Source organism: Ambystoma mexicanum, chromosome 10 (genome assembly GCF_040938575.1).
Source record: "Ambystoma mexicanum isolate Mex_15411 chromosome 10, UKY_AmexF1_1, whole genome shotgun sequence".
NCBI lineage: Eukaryota > Metazoa > Chordata > Amphibia > Caudata > Ambystomatidae > Ambystoma > Ambystoma mexicanum.
In genome coordinates, this window is record NC_090932.1 from 1,439,422,731 (window position 1) to 1,439,435,397 (window position 12,667).

General features: G+C 43.8%; 1 protein-coding gene across 8 annotated transcripts in view; it reads left to right on the forward strand.

Moving 5' to 3' along the window:
* The window catches only part of HECTD4 (HECT domain E3 ubiquitin protein ligase 4), a 4,298,785-nt gene that overhangs the window by 1,035,499 nt on the left and 3,250,619 nt on the right, over positions 1-12,667 (forward strand). For all 8 annotated transcript variants that reach the window (XM_069619495.1, XM_069619492.1, XM_069619493.1 and 5 more), the window contains exon 24: positions 5,619-5,782. In XM_069619495.1, the coding sequence (XP_069475596.1) occupies positions 5,619-5,782 (164 nt within the window). The remainder of the gene's footprint in view (positions 1-5,618; positions 5,783-12,667) is intronic.

Below are 12,667 nucleotides of genomic sequence, written 5' to 3' on the forward strand. Positions count from 1 at the left end.
TGGATACTATTTCATATACATTGTGTCATATGTACTGTACAAATAGGTCCCAGAGCTTATCATTTGGAGGAGGTCTCGATCTCTTCTTAAAACCACTTCTTTCCAATGCGCATGTCCTTGAAAGCAGGACTGTCCATGTTGTGTGATCAGGAGGGGTTTCCCTCTTTCAGTTTATTATTGAAGCCTTGCAGGCTTGAAATAACAGTGCGACTATGTTTTCTCATCATGGCATCTTCATGCCACTCTTCCATATCTAACTCCCCCCTTCCCCCTCACCCCCCAAGATGGTTTCTTTACTACTTTATTCCTAACTCGATTGTTTTATTTTGCATTAATTCTGGACAGACAGTTGCCATTTTAATAAATATTGTTTTAAACATATTTCTTGTGTCATACCAGGACAATGACAAGCGCAATATTAGATTTTAAATTCCCAAAAATAAGAAATTGGATTAAAACAAACAATAGCAACATAGTCCGGTGGTAGATCATTGTTTTTTTTAGTATCTATACCGATTGTTCGCCATACACAGCATTTAAAATGTTTTAATTGTCATGAAAAACCGTAATATCTGTAGAGAAAGTGGATTCACACACGGATGAATCTCTGTACTATCAGTAAGTGGAGGTGTGCGAGTTCAATATTGACATTGGCGCCTTATGCTGAAGCCTTTCGTCTTGTGTGAAGGCTAATATATCTCAAACTTCCTAAAACGTAAGTGGAGTGCTCTGATCATAAAAGTCCATGATCCTAATATTGTGCCAGTGTCTCATGCCCCATCTGTCTGACAATATGAGAGGAGAGCTCTAACTCTGAGCCAAGATGGAGCATAGCTTGTATCAGTTACTGTCATTTTAAGCATCCAATGCCATTTTCTAATTGTCGATCCAAGAATGCAATGCTTTTGTATGCATCCAGATAGTCTTGTTGGGGGAAATCACCAGTATTTCCTGTCGAGTAAAAGGTTGCACTGCAGCCACTTCCATGGAGCACCGACTGGTGGGCCATCTTTTGTCCCAGCATATTTGCGCTGCCAAATAATGTCCTCGAAGACAGTAGCGCTAGTCCTCTGTCCGCTTAAGTGGCTTGTAAAATGTTGGCTTTCATTTGCGCTTTCTTATTGTGCTATATAAATGTTCCACCAGTCTGTCAAAATCCCCAAGCATGCAGGTTGTCAGGGGCGATACTGAATCCCTCTTTATGTGGTTCTTATCCTCTGTGTTTCTTTAAATCTTTGTGAATAAGGCATATAACATCTTGTCCCTCTTCTTCTGTTTGTGTCTTTGTCCTTGAGATTTTTATTGTAGACCCAACAGTTATTCTCGTACTCTTTTCTAGTTCTTAGATTACTGAGACGAGTAAGCCAAGTTATACTGTTTGTCACTCTTCTTGATTTCCGGCCACTCACTGGGAAGAGTAGGCTGAGTCCCAGAATGTTTCTCACTCTTCTTAGTTTTGGGCCACTCACTGGGACCAGTAGGCTGAGGGTACTCTTTATCTCCGCTTTCCTTCCCAGGTCCCCCAAAGTTCCTGTTCCTTGTTTTATATGGGTTGGCGTCACAGTGCCTGTTGGCAGGATAGGGACTTACTTTGTATTCTGAATAGCTTTGTTTCTCGCGCAGACTCCTTCTCCGCTGATCTGCAGCACCTGTGCTCCAGCAGTCTGGGCGTTGTTGCCAAACTGAACAGACCACCTCTCCTGGGTCACGCCACCGTCCTGACTTGTGCTTTTTCCTCTGGCTTTCAGCTTCCTTTGTGCTTCTTGCCACATCACCTTGTGGTTTCCACCCGATGGAGGATCCCCCGGTCTCTCTCAGCACTCCTGACTCGGCTGTTTTGAAACTCCCGAGTTCCACTGCTCTTGGAAAGCAGTGTGCATTCTCTTTTTATGATCAGCTGCTGGGTCCTATAATCCTCTGCTGCGTAGGACCCAGCAGCCGTTCATAAAAGGAGAAGATGGACTGCTGTCCATGAGAAGCGAAACCCTGTATTTTCAAGCCAGCCGAGTGGGTTTCCCCAGCAGTGGATTATAGTCTGTTTTCCCTTTTAGTTGATCACTCTTCATTGCTTGGTCATTCTTTCTCGTCACATTAGTGTTGGTGTCCAACCACTGAGTAATCAATATTACTCGTTTAACATTCCTCTTCACAGTAGGTTTACTACATTGATCCTCAGTTTGGATCTTGGGTCTTGGGTCACAATAACGGTGGTTTGGTTTGATGGATGTCTCGGGAGTTCTGATGTTACTGTTCTAGAAGAGAGGGCCCTAGGGCGTTCCTCTGTGGAGTGGGAGTCCTTGTCCCCCATAGGGAAGTCTCTCCCTGTGAGGTCTGGCATACCGCCACACCTAGGGGGATGATTGCATATCGGGCTCACCTCCCTAATCTCACAAGGAAATGCTTGCCTTTGGGGAAAAGTGACTGAATACCTGCGATTCATCATTGAGCTAGGGAGGATGCTTGCTTAGTCTGCTTTCTCAAACACTGCCGTCAGTCTTGACACCAGCGTTCATCATGGATCTATAGAGGTCAGTGGGTAGGCCGTCTGGGCCAGCTATCTTCCCGGGGGTGAGCCCCTTGATGGCCTTAGTCACCTTTTTGTACAAGGCAAATTTCTGTACAAGGCATCTTAATTAACTTATCAGAACGTATGCCGAGTTATGACTCATGGCAAACAGTTGTGCTCTAATAGATATTATTTCTGCTTACAGTGGAGCCCATTCATTTGTGAAAATTTACCAATAGAGCCTTACAGCAACTATTGGTGAGTGGCATACAGCCTCTATTATAATGTTTCATATATAACAATGCACAATTGACATTGATATATATCATTATGTCTCTCCTTAGCAAAGTGCACGGTTTTCTAAGGAATTTCAGGTACAATACTAATTGGCATTTACCTTTGTGTGCTTGGTACAAGTGTACATGTATGACCAGTATTGGATTGCACGCTAATTTAGCAATCTCCATTGCATTTCTCTCCCCCACCCCCACCATTCTTCATTCCCTTTTCAGTCAATGCACCTACTTTCTAATGGAAATTTGCCAATCTTGATCGGTCTACTAATATCCTTTTTCTATATGGCCTCTTTTGGTACAATGTCATTTGAATTGATTTATGGATGACTACTTTATTTTGTTTGGCTGACAAATGGTCTGTACAAACCATCCATTGTTCCCCGTGTGTGTTGTGTCCTGGCTATATTGGATGAATTACCATTCATGGTGCATCATTGTACTGTTAATATAAAATTGACATGCAGCCTCAGAGGAAGAGCCTTGAAGCCCGAAACACGTGTCGGGCTACCCTGTTCTCAATAAAATTTTAAAAATGTGCACCTACTTTGTAGTTCATGTGCGCAGCGTGATTGTAACGCTCACCTGATTCCCGCAGAGGCGCCGGTCTTGACTGGGTGAATGCCGTATCTTCAAAGGTGATGTGTAACACACGGTTGGCTCTTTGGGCTGGACCTCTGTGCACTGTATGTCTGACTTGAAGAGTAAGATGTCTGCAGATAGAAAATATGGGATTAATGAACTGGGGTTATTGGGTGCCTCTCTCCTCTTCCCTTTCTCTTCTCCTGTAGAACCCCAAAGGTTAACGCCCTCACCTTAGGTAAGTGAACGCCGAGCTCTCCATCTGCCTCGGGGCAGGGTGCCGTAACCAGTTTCTTCACTGGATAAGGGTGCAGGCCTCTTGACCTCAGAGGACTGCTGTCCGTCGTTAACTGCACGAACAGTAAGTTCTGGGCACTTCAAATGTCTTAAAAGTCTTTTGTAATGATATCTCTTGTTTTGCAGGGTTCCGGCGATGGCGGATGGCGGGCTGATGAGAGTTGAGGATCGAACCCGCGTGAGGAATAGAAGCGCCTGGAAGCACGTAAGTAAGCGCTTGTAGCCTGCTTCACGATGCGCACTAACTGTCCCTTTTATCTTGCAGGTACAAGTTCGGAGCTTTAGAGAAGCTGAAGGGTGCTGGAGTACCCACTGGATTCGGCGTGGGAAGGAGTAATGGCACGTGAGTAATAAAGTTGCCCAATGTCTTTAAACGCACCTTCTTTTGTCTTTCAGATGCGGGATGCAGCGCCGAAGGCCTCCGGAGCGTGCAAAGAGCTGGTAAGCTTTTGTCTTTCAGATGCCGGAATGCAGTGCGAAGACCTCCGGAGCATGCGAAGAGTAGGTAAGCCTTTGTCTTTCAGATGCCGGAATGCAGCGCGAGGCGTTGGTGACAGCCGATCGACCAGGTAAGAGATGCGCTGCCACTGTAGACCGTAGTGCTAACCTGTTCTTTCTTTGTCTTTACAGGTGCTGCTGAAGACTGGATTCCAGGATGGTAAGCCTTTGTTCCCTTAGGCCCAGGATCAGAAGCAGAAGACACGATGAGCGTTCTGCTTCAGAGAATGCAGAATAACACAAAGCAAGATTCATCCATCGGGTGTGGTTTAAATAGCCTCCTGTAGTGCTTAGGTGTCTCCTTCCACAGCCACGCCTAGGTAAGAAAAGAGTTCCTGCTTTCCAGAAGAGTTCCAGTGTTCTGAACCTAGGGAGTGGCTCCTGCCCCACCCAACAGGAAAAGTAGTCCCAAACAGAAGAGGATCAGGGGTTCAACTGGCAGGTAAGTAAGCAGCATGGTCTGCTGCAGGTAAGTCCACCCAAGCATTATGAGCCCGGCGCTTCCAGCGCTGGGACTGGGCATCTTTATGAGCCTGGTGCCACTGGCGCCAGGACAGGGTCCAAAAGGTCCCAATTGGGACTGGCTGGCACTCGGAACCGGGGTTATGGGTCTGCTTCCAAGGGAGTCGGGCAAGTCCTGATCTTTTGGAAGCAGAGATCATGACAGTGATGGCAAACAACCTTTCATTTGTAATTCAGATACTATTTCCTTCCAATGAACTCCATGAATCTCCATCACCACTGTTCTGGTATAATTCATAAATAATCCGGAAGACAATTGTGTTCCATCTACAGCCCTCCCCTGTTCTGCATTCCCCTTCTGTTCTTAAGTACTCGTGTGTGCTTGCCAAAATCTGAAGTGGGCCTCTGGGGGTGGAGCTAAGGGAGAGCTGGCAAAGTTGGCTGTGGGGCAATATGACCCAGAATTACCTAATAGAGCACTAAAGTGACAGTTTTAAAATTTAAATGTAAACTGCTTTTACTATTATCAAGGATTCCCAGCTTGATTGGGAATATTCAAACAGCATGTGAATCTATGAAAGATAACAATGATGGAGAACACAAGTTTAAGGTAACTAACATACTCCTTTGTGAGATTTGTAAAGCGCAAAGCTATAGGAAGACAGTGGAGACTATGCATGGGGGTTGCAATGAGGGAGTTGGTGTGCAGTAATAGTAGCAGTAGCTGGAAAGGATCTGGTTGGTGAGGGATCTCGGGAGGGGTAGGGTTGTGTGGATTGATCAGCAATTGGTGAAATGTTCTTTGAAGAGTAGGGGCTTCAAGTCCTTCCTGAAGTGTAAAATGTAAGGCGAAACAGTCTTATCTGTATTAGTCACCCATTGCAGAGGTATGGTCCATATAGAGATATGATGTTCTATAGTTGGATTTACCTGATTCATATCTATTTGAATTCACAAGCATGTTACTTTTCACTTTCTAGGAGTCTTCTGAAGATGTGTCTGGAGGATTGCCATTTCTGGTAGATCTAGCTTTGGGCCTGTCTGTGTTGGCCTGCTCCATGCTCAGGATCTTGTACAGTGGACCAGAAATTACCAAAGAAGAAGAAACCTGTTGTGACCTTCTGAGATCAAAACTTCTGCAGCGGTAAGTGGAAAGTTAACGCTCTTCCTCTAGTCCACAAATAAAGTTGGCTATAGTAGATAAGGATTTCTTATAGAAGATGACTTACCTTTCAAGTTTTCTTCTGGAAATCTTGCATGCCTGCTATTTTAATATTACGATTTAATGGTGTTCACATTACGCTGGCAGTGTATGCAGTTGAAGGCTGGCTGCGCTCTGCTGCCTGACATTAGTACTTAGTTTAAACATACTCTTAATGTATTGAGTTCTTCCACAGATTACTCATCTTAGATGTATTTTCCTGCAGCAGTAGATTTCAGAAACTTTTCACCACCACGCAGTTGGCATTGGCGTTGAGGCTCTTCACATCGGGGGCTGGGCGTGATGTTGGTATAAATAGCCTGCTTCGCACCCCATGACCTCAGTTCCTTTTTTTCTACATGCTTATCAGAATCACTTCACACCTCAGAACAATTTGACTCACTCAATAAATGTGACTTTTGTATCCGAAATGTCCTCTCTGAATTGTTCCGACTTCAAACGATGTGCAGATTGACATGTGACGGGTCAGTAATGCGACACAGACAACTGTTTGATGATTTATCAGAAACATGCCATTTTGTTCTCAAAATACCTGTAGTAAAAAGGCCTCGCTAGCCTTACTCTGATGAGGATTTCCCTGCCCAACCGAAGCTACAGGAAAAACACAGCATATATGGTCCTCACACTAAGCAACAAATACAGAAAATATATGGCAATACAACATAATATAAAAACATTTACAAGTTCTGAATAACCTTCTGATGTCATGGGTGCATTCCCTTCCCCAGGTTCAAGGTGAACTCTGCTAATGTTCAACCAAAGAAACAAATGTCTCAAATCAGTTCTTGATGTTTTAAAGTCTAAGTAAGGATTGGTAACCAAAGTTCCAATAATAGCAAGTCTTTTCTCCTTGGTGAAATATCAATTTTCCACTTCCACCAAATAGCACCAATGGTAATCCCAACCACGATAATTTGTCACTTCTTCAAGAAGACTTGCCACAGTTCAAAAGAAATACAATGTCCACAACTGTTGGTGATAAAAAAAAAGTTCTTAGTTGACAGTATTTCATTAGTTACAGTTTTAAAATGTACAATGGTATATTGGTCAGGATGACTTCTCAGTGCTGCTGCTTCCACTTCAACAACTCCACTTCTACTTTATTCACTATGAGAGCAGTCAGTCAGTCTCATAGTACTCCACTTTGTTTAGGCTACTACAGTGTTGAATCAACTAGATATACCACCACAGCTTCAGTACTTTGGACTAATACGACTTTAGTGATTTGTACTTCTAGATAGGCTTTGACAAGATACACTTTAAAGTACTTCAACAAGTAGGCAAGGCACTCTTCCTCCGAACATCTGTCTTCAAAAGGAGCAGCCGGTTTGCCTCTCTTGTCTGTCTGCCACAATAACAACCTGTGTTTGCCTTTAAGACTTGCATCTCTCTGGCTTCCACAGTCTTTGGCACTACAAGTTGTGTACACTTCAAAATAGTCTTTACAAGCAGCTAGTTTCCCTTCCCCAACCTTCTCAGCGCAAGTAATTACCCAGAAGCTTTTGTGCCACTCTTAGCTTCAGGTAATTATTGCACATATGTATCTTAAGCCAGTTGAGCTGGTTTTAACTTCACAGTAACCATTAGATTGCTTGTTAATTCTGGCAGGGGGGCGCGGGGGGCTCTTGGCTTGGGCAAAGCTTATTATCTTCTTCAATAGTAGATACACTCAAACTTCTGATACATGAAAAGGTATGCTATGTTAATGTAAAGAACAGAGTTCAATCTTTCGTTGGGAATCGCAATTAGGCACACGCAGCCACTTCTTAAGGTAGTTTTCAGATGTTAAAGACTTGTGTTTAATTGTATTCCTGTATAAAAGGAAATGATGGAGTTCTGTCTTCCTTTGTGAACCACAATTAGGCACATGCAACCACTCTTCGATATGGTTTTCTTTTTTTTTTTTTGTTGTTTTATTGGTTAAGTATAGTTAAACCTTAAACATTACATCCTTATTCCTTTAGTAAAAACATAGTTCCTTTGTTAAAACTTCCTTGGTTCCAATTTTCTTCAGATAGTAATTACCAAATCATTGTCATAGTCTCTCCGTTATCTTATGATCCACTGCTCCATTAATTCAAGGTTTGGGCAATCAAGGTAACTCGATCATTAATTACCTAGGACTACTCTTAACTTTCTCTTACAGATCAGATCCTTACTCCTCCTGATTCAAGTTCAACATTTCAACAAATTTTAATGCATCAAGAGTTTTGCCAATTTTTTCCACAGTGAGGATTCTTTCCCAATAGTTTTCTTCCGTCTCCTCGGTGATATTCATTATGTAGCTTCCCATATATATCTCTCTTTTGCATTTTAAAGCTGGGCAAATTAACATAACATGTCTTATCGTTTCCAGTTGGTCCTTCCGTTTACAGAACCGACAATATGCAGCTGTTCTGTCAATTTGTCTTCTTTTCCATTTCACTTCTCTGCTATTCCAGATGTTGAGTCTGCAGCGCAGAAGCAGGTCCCGGTAATGCTCAGTTGAAAATTTCAACAGATATGGAGGTAAGATGTTCAAGCCTTTTTTTTCCCAGATGATGTTATAACATAGATTTCTTTTCAATCTTTGTTCCTGGGTTTCCTCCCAATCTTTTTCCCGAATAACTCTTTTTGCTTTGTCCGGGTTATTCTTTAGGGTATCCTCCTCGAGATTTACTTGCTCCAGCTGAGCCTTACATCTGCTTTTCCAATCATTAAGCATTTTGTCTTCATTCAGGATGTTCGTCTGGGCTAGAATTTCAAATGGTTTTGATGTTATATCCAGAATGCACTTTCTATACAATGATAGGGTTTTCCAAAGTACGACATAGTTTATTGACTGGAGTCTGAGCTCAGTTCTAATGAGCTCCACTGGTAATGAGGTTGGTAGGCGCAAGATTGTACGCCAAAAATACGCTTCACAGAGCTTCCAAACCTCCCATCTAAGGGCTAAGAGTGCTTCATTACCATAAGTGATGACCGCCATCACTTTTTGCTTGTAGAAGGTTACAATTGGAGTTAAAGAAAACTTCCCATATCTGCGATGTAAGCAAATCCCTTGGTTTGTCAGAGCCACTAGTTTTTCCCGGATCAGAGAGTAGTGCGCCTGTTCGTTGCAGTTTTTGTTTATCATTATCCCCAGGTAGAATGTCATTTCTACTTCTTCCAAATTCTGTTTTTCTAATGACCATCTTATAGTTTTTCCGGACTGTTTCCTGCCCCGACTAGATTTCATAGTTAAGATCTTGGATTTTTTGATATTCATCTTCATGCTATTTTCCTTTAGGTAGTTGTTAAAAGTCTCAATCCGTCTTTGTAGGCCTATTGGTGTTTGATCGATGAATACCGCATCATCAGCGTACAGCATCCAAGGTATTTCTTTTCCATTAATTTTCGGCGGGAATGCACGAATCTTCTCCTGAGCTGTGTTCATATCAGCCATATATAGGACAAAGAGGAATGGGGCTACTGCACAGCCCTGCTTGATTCCACTAAAGGTTCTAATCCTCCTCGAGAGGCCCCCATTACTTGTGATTTGGACTTTAATTGAGGTATCAATGTATAATGTTTTAATAGCTTCAAGTAGATCCTTAGGGCATCCCCAATTTCTCATCTTTGACCACAAGAGCTCTCTATTGATTCCATCGAAGGCTTGTTCGAGGTCAATAAATGCTAGATAAAGCTTTTTTTTCCCGGCTAGTGTCTTTGCCTTCAACAAGTTGATCAAAAATAGGTTCAAGGCGGTGCCAACTCCACTTACAAAGGCTGTCTGTCTTTCGTCTAGGATTTTCGCCTCGGAGGCCCATATGGTTTTCACAAGATGAAGACTTCAACAATTATTTTAACTGGATAAGGTATTCGGTAATGGTCTTACTTTTCGTAATTAGTGACATGCGACCACTCCTTCGGCAAATAGTCTGTTAAGGGTTTAACAATGGTTTTAAGCAGCATTTGCTTTCGATGTGAGTAAAGGACTTTCCTGATATACGCAAGGGCTACTTTTCCATTGTTCATACATTAGAGCTTCAACTAACAACTTCAGCTCGCTTTAAATAACACGCAAGTGAATAAGGAACTGGATAGTGTTGCCGGCACTGCGAGGCAAGGTATTAGATTGCCAGGCTTCACTTACTGGCTTCTCTTAACACTTGCTCTGCGGGTCACACTGCTTCCATGACTTCTGCCATGGCGACTTCTACTGCTTCTGGCTTCTTAGGGACCTGCAGCCGCCTTCTCTGAAGATGTCTCAAACCCAGAGGAAAAGTCACTGCTTTTCTTAATCTTCTGCACCGTCAAAGTCTTTAGTAAGTCTGCTCCCTTGGCTGCCACTTCAGAGCCAAAAGTGAATAAGAAGACAGATCCTACTGTCCCTGTCAAAGCCAGCAGGGACTCGGAGAGAGCCTCATGCCGAAAAGCCCAGGTTTGAAGTCGACATCGAAGAAGTTCAAAATTATGTCAACATTGTCGACTGCCATGACTCCTTTGGCATTTTTTGAGGCTGCACCGGCACACAATCCAAATGACCCAACAGAATCGAGCCACCCTCAATGTCGAGATACGTCACAAAGTTGAGAAAAGAGCTTGTCCTGCTTTGACGGTATAGTCAACGAAGAAGGGCGACCAAATGCCCTTTGGCTTCGAGCCATTAAGATCCTCTGGTTCCCCAGAAGAGATTTTGTCAGAAGAATATATGGTACAGTGGGCTTGGCACTGCTCCTAATGCTGCCTATATGGGCAATGTCTTCTAAGCCTTGGGTTGGTTCCTCCATTGAAGTATATTGCAAAATATGACCTCATGCACATTCTGCATAAAGGACCACCAAAATGACCAGTCCTGCCAATCCATGCAGCCCTTAAGTACCCTCTATTTGAGCTATGGCATTAACCCTGCTCGACACCAGCACTACGTGGTTACTTCATCAAGAAGTACAATCCAGCGTCCACAGACACTAACTTCTTGTCGAGGCATCCTAGTCCACAGAGCCTGGTCGTGCATGCAGCCATGTTGGGTGCAAAATATAGAGCCTGCCCTGCTGTGTCTCTGGACAGGGATGATCAAAAAGGTTAAAGCGCTATCTAAAAATGTATTTGCTTCAGGCCGCATGGCCTTAAAAGTAATTAATGCGCCATGCGCTCTCACAAAATACACCCACACGTGGTGGACAGGGATTGGGATGCAGCAGAGTACATCACGGAAGGAGAAATTGGGCATGCTTTCCTAAACATTGTTGCAGATGGTAAGGAAGCAATGTGCCAAGCTTTCCGGTCTGGCCTGCATGCTTCTGACTTTGTGGGCAGGGTGGTAGTCACAAGCTCAGGAGAAGATTCCCCTGCCTCAGAAAATCTTGTTGTACACCAGATGTCCAGGCAAGACTGTTGGGTATGCCCTTTTGTGGGTTGAATCTTTTTGGACCGAAGGCTGACAACCTCAAGAAATTGTATACCTCTAAGGCAGTGGCAAAGTCCTTAGGAGCCGCAGTCAGGCAACAAACAACCCGATCTGCAACACAGAGTTGGAAACGCGGACCTTTTCATTACTTTGGCACCTTTAGCCAAAGTTGAAGAGGTCGAGCTCCAGGAAGGCAAGGACAACAGTGGTTTGCTAGACCTGCAAAAGGTAGGAGATGGAGCTGTGCACATTACATCCTCCTCTGCCCCATCAGGTACATCACCAGCAACATAACCATTCTGAGAAATTCTCACATCCTACATCAGTGGTGGGGCGCTTGATGCAGCATTCTGCAGTATAGTGCAGCATTATTAAGGATGTGTAGTTAAGACAGGTGGTCACCTAGAGGTGCTACTTTCCTTTCCTTCCCTTCCCTTCCCTTCCCCACCTCTCTCCCTCGAGGATCCAGATCTGTTAATCCAGCAGAAGATCTTTTCCCTGAGGTGCAATAGAATTGGTACCTGAAGCAGAGGGGAAGAAGGGGTGGTACTCCCACTACTTCCTGGTACCAAAGAAAGATGGGGATTGCGACCAATCTTGGACCTGAGGTGCTTGAACAGGTTCCTCAGGAATATGGTAACACTTTTCGCAAATCCTCCAGACTCTGGAGCTCTAGGATTGGTTAGTGTCACTCTTTCTCCAGAATGCTTTCTTCCATGTGCCTATACACCCCAAGCATAGGAAGTGCCCGAGGTTCTTGATCAGCAATTCCCACTATCAGTTTTGGGTCTTGCTGTTCGGGGGCACCTCCGGCCTGTGCAGTCAGTCTAAGGAGTGAGGGGGATTCACATCTTTCCTTCTCTGGGCGATTGGCTAATCAGAGCCTGCCTCCTGGAATCAGGTTCAGGAACATCCAAGCCACATCTGCCACTTCTCACACAAGCTGGGCTTCTCCCACAACATCAGGCAGTCTCTCATATAAAATACTATTTAAAGCCATGTCCACGTTATATCCAGCTATAACATTCACTTCCCATCGGACCCATGAGTGAAAGACAAGTGAGTCTAAGATCTGGGCCCACTAGAGACTGAGCCATGTGTGGTAACACTGACACTTGCCAGGGAATACATCATCTCCGCCAAGTCATGGCTTACACAATTCAAATATGTACAGAGTTTACTACCCTAGAGACAAGCTTTATAAATGGGACCATCCTCCCGACCCCAGATGCCTCTGATGCAAGACGGCAAATGGCAGGTTTTTGCATACTTTATGGCACTGCCCAGTGATAGATATGTTGGTCCAAATGTCATAACGTACCTATGCAAAATCCTTAACAAACAAAAACTGACTGACCCAAAACTGCAGTTGCTGGGCATTTGTGGAGAGCTACAGCTGGGCAGCTATGATAAATGATTCATTGCAGTGGTGCAGT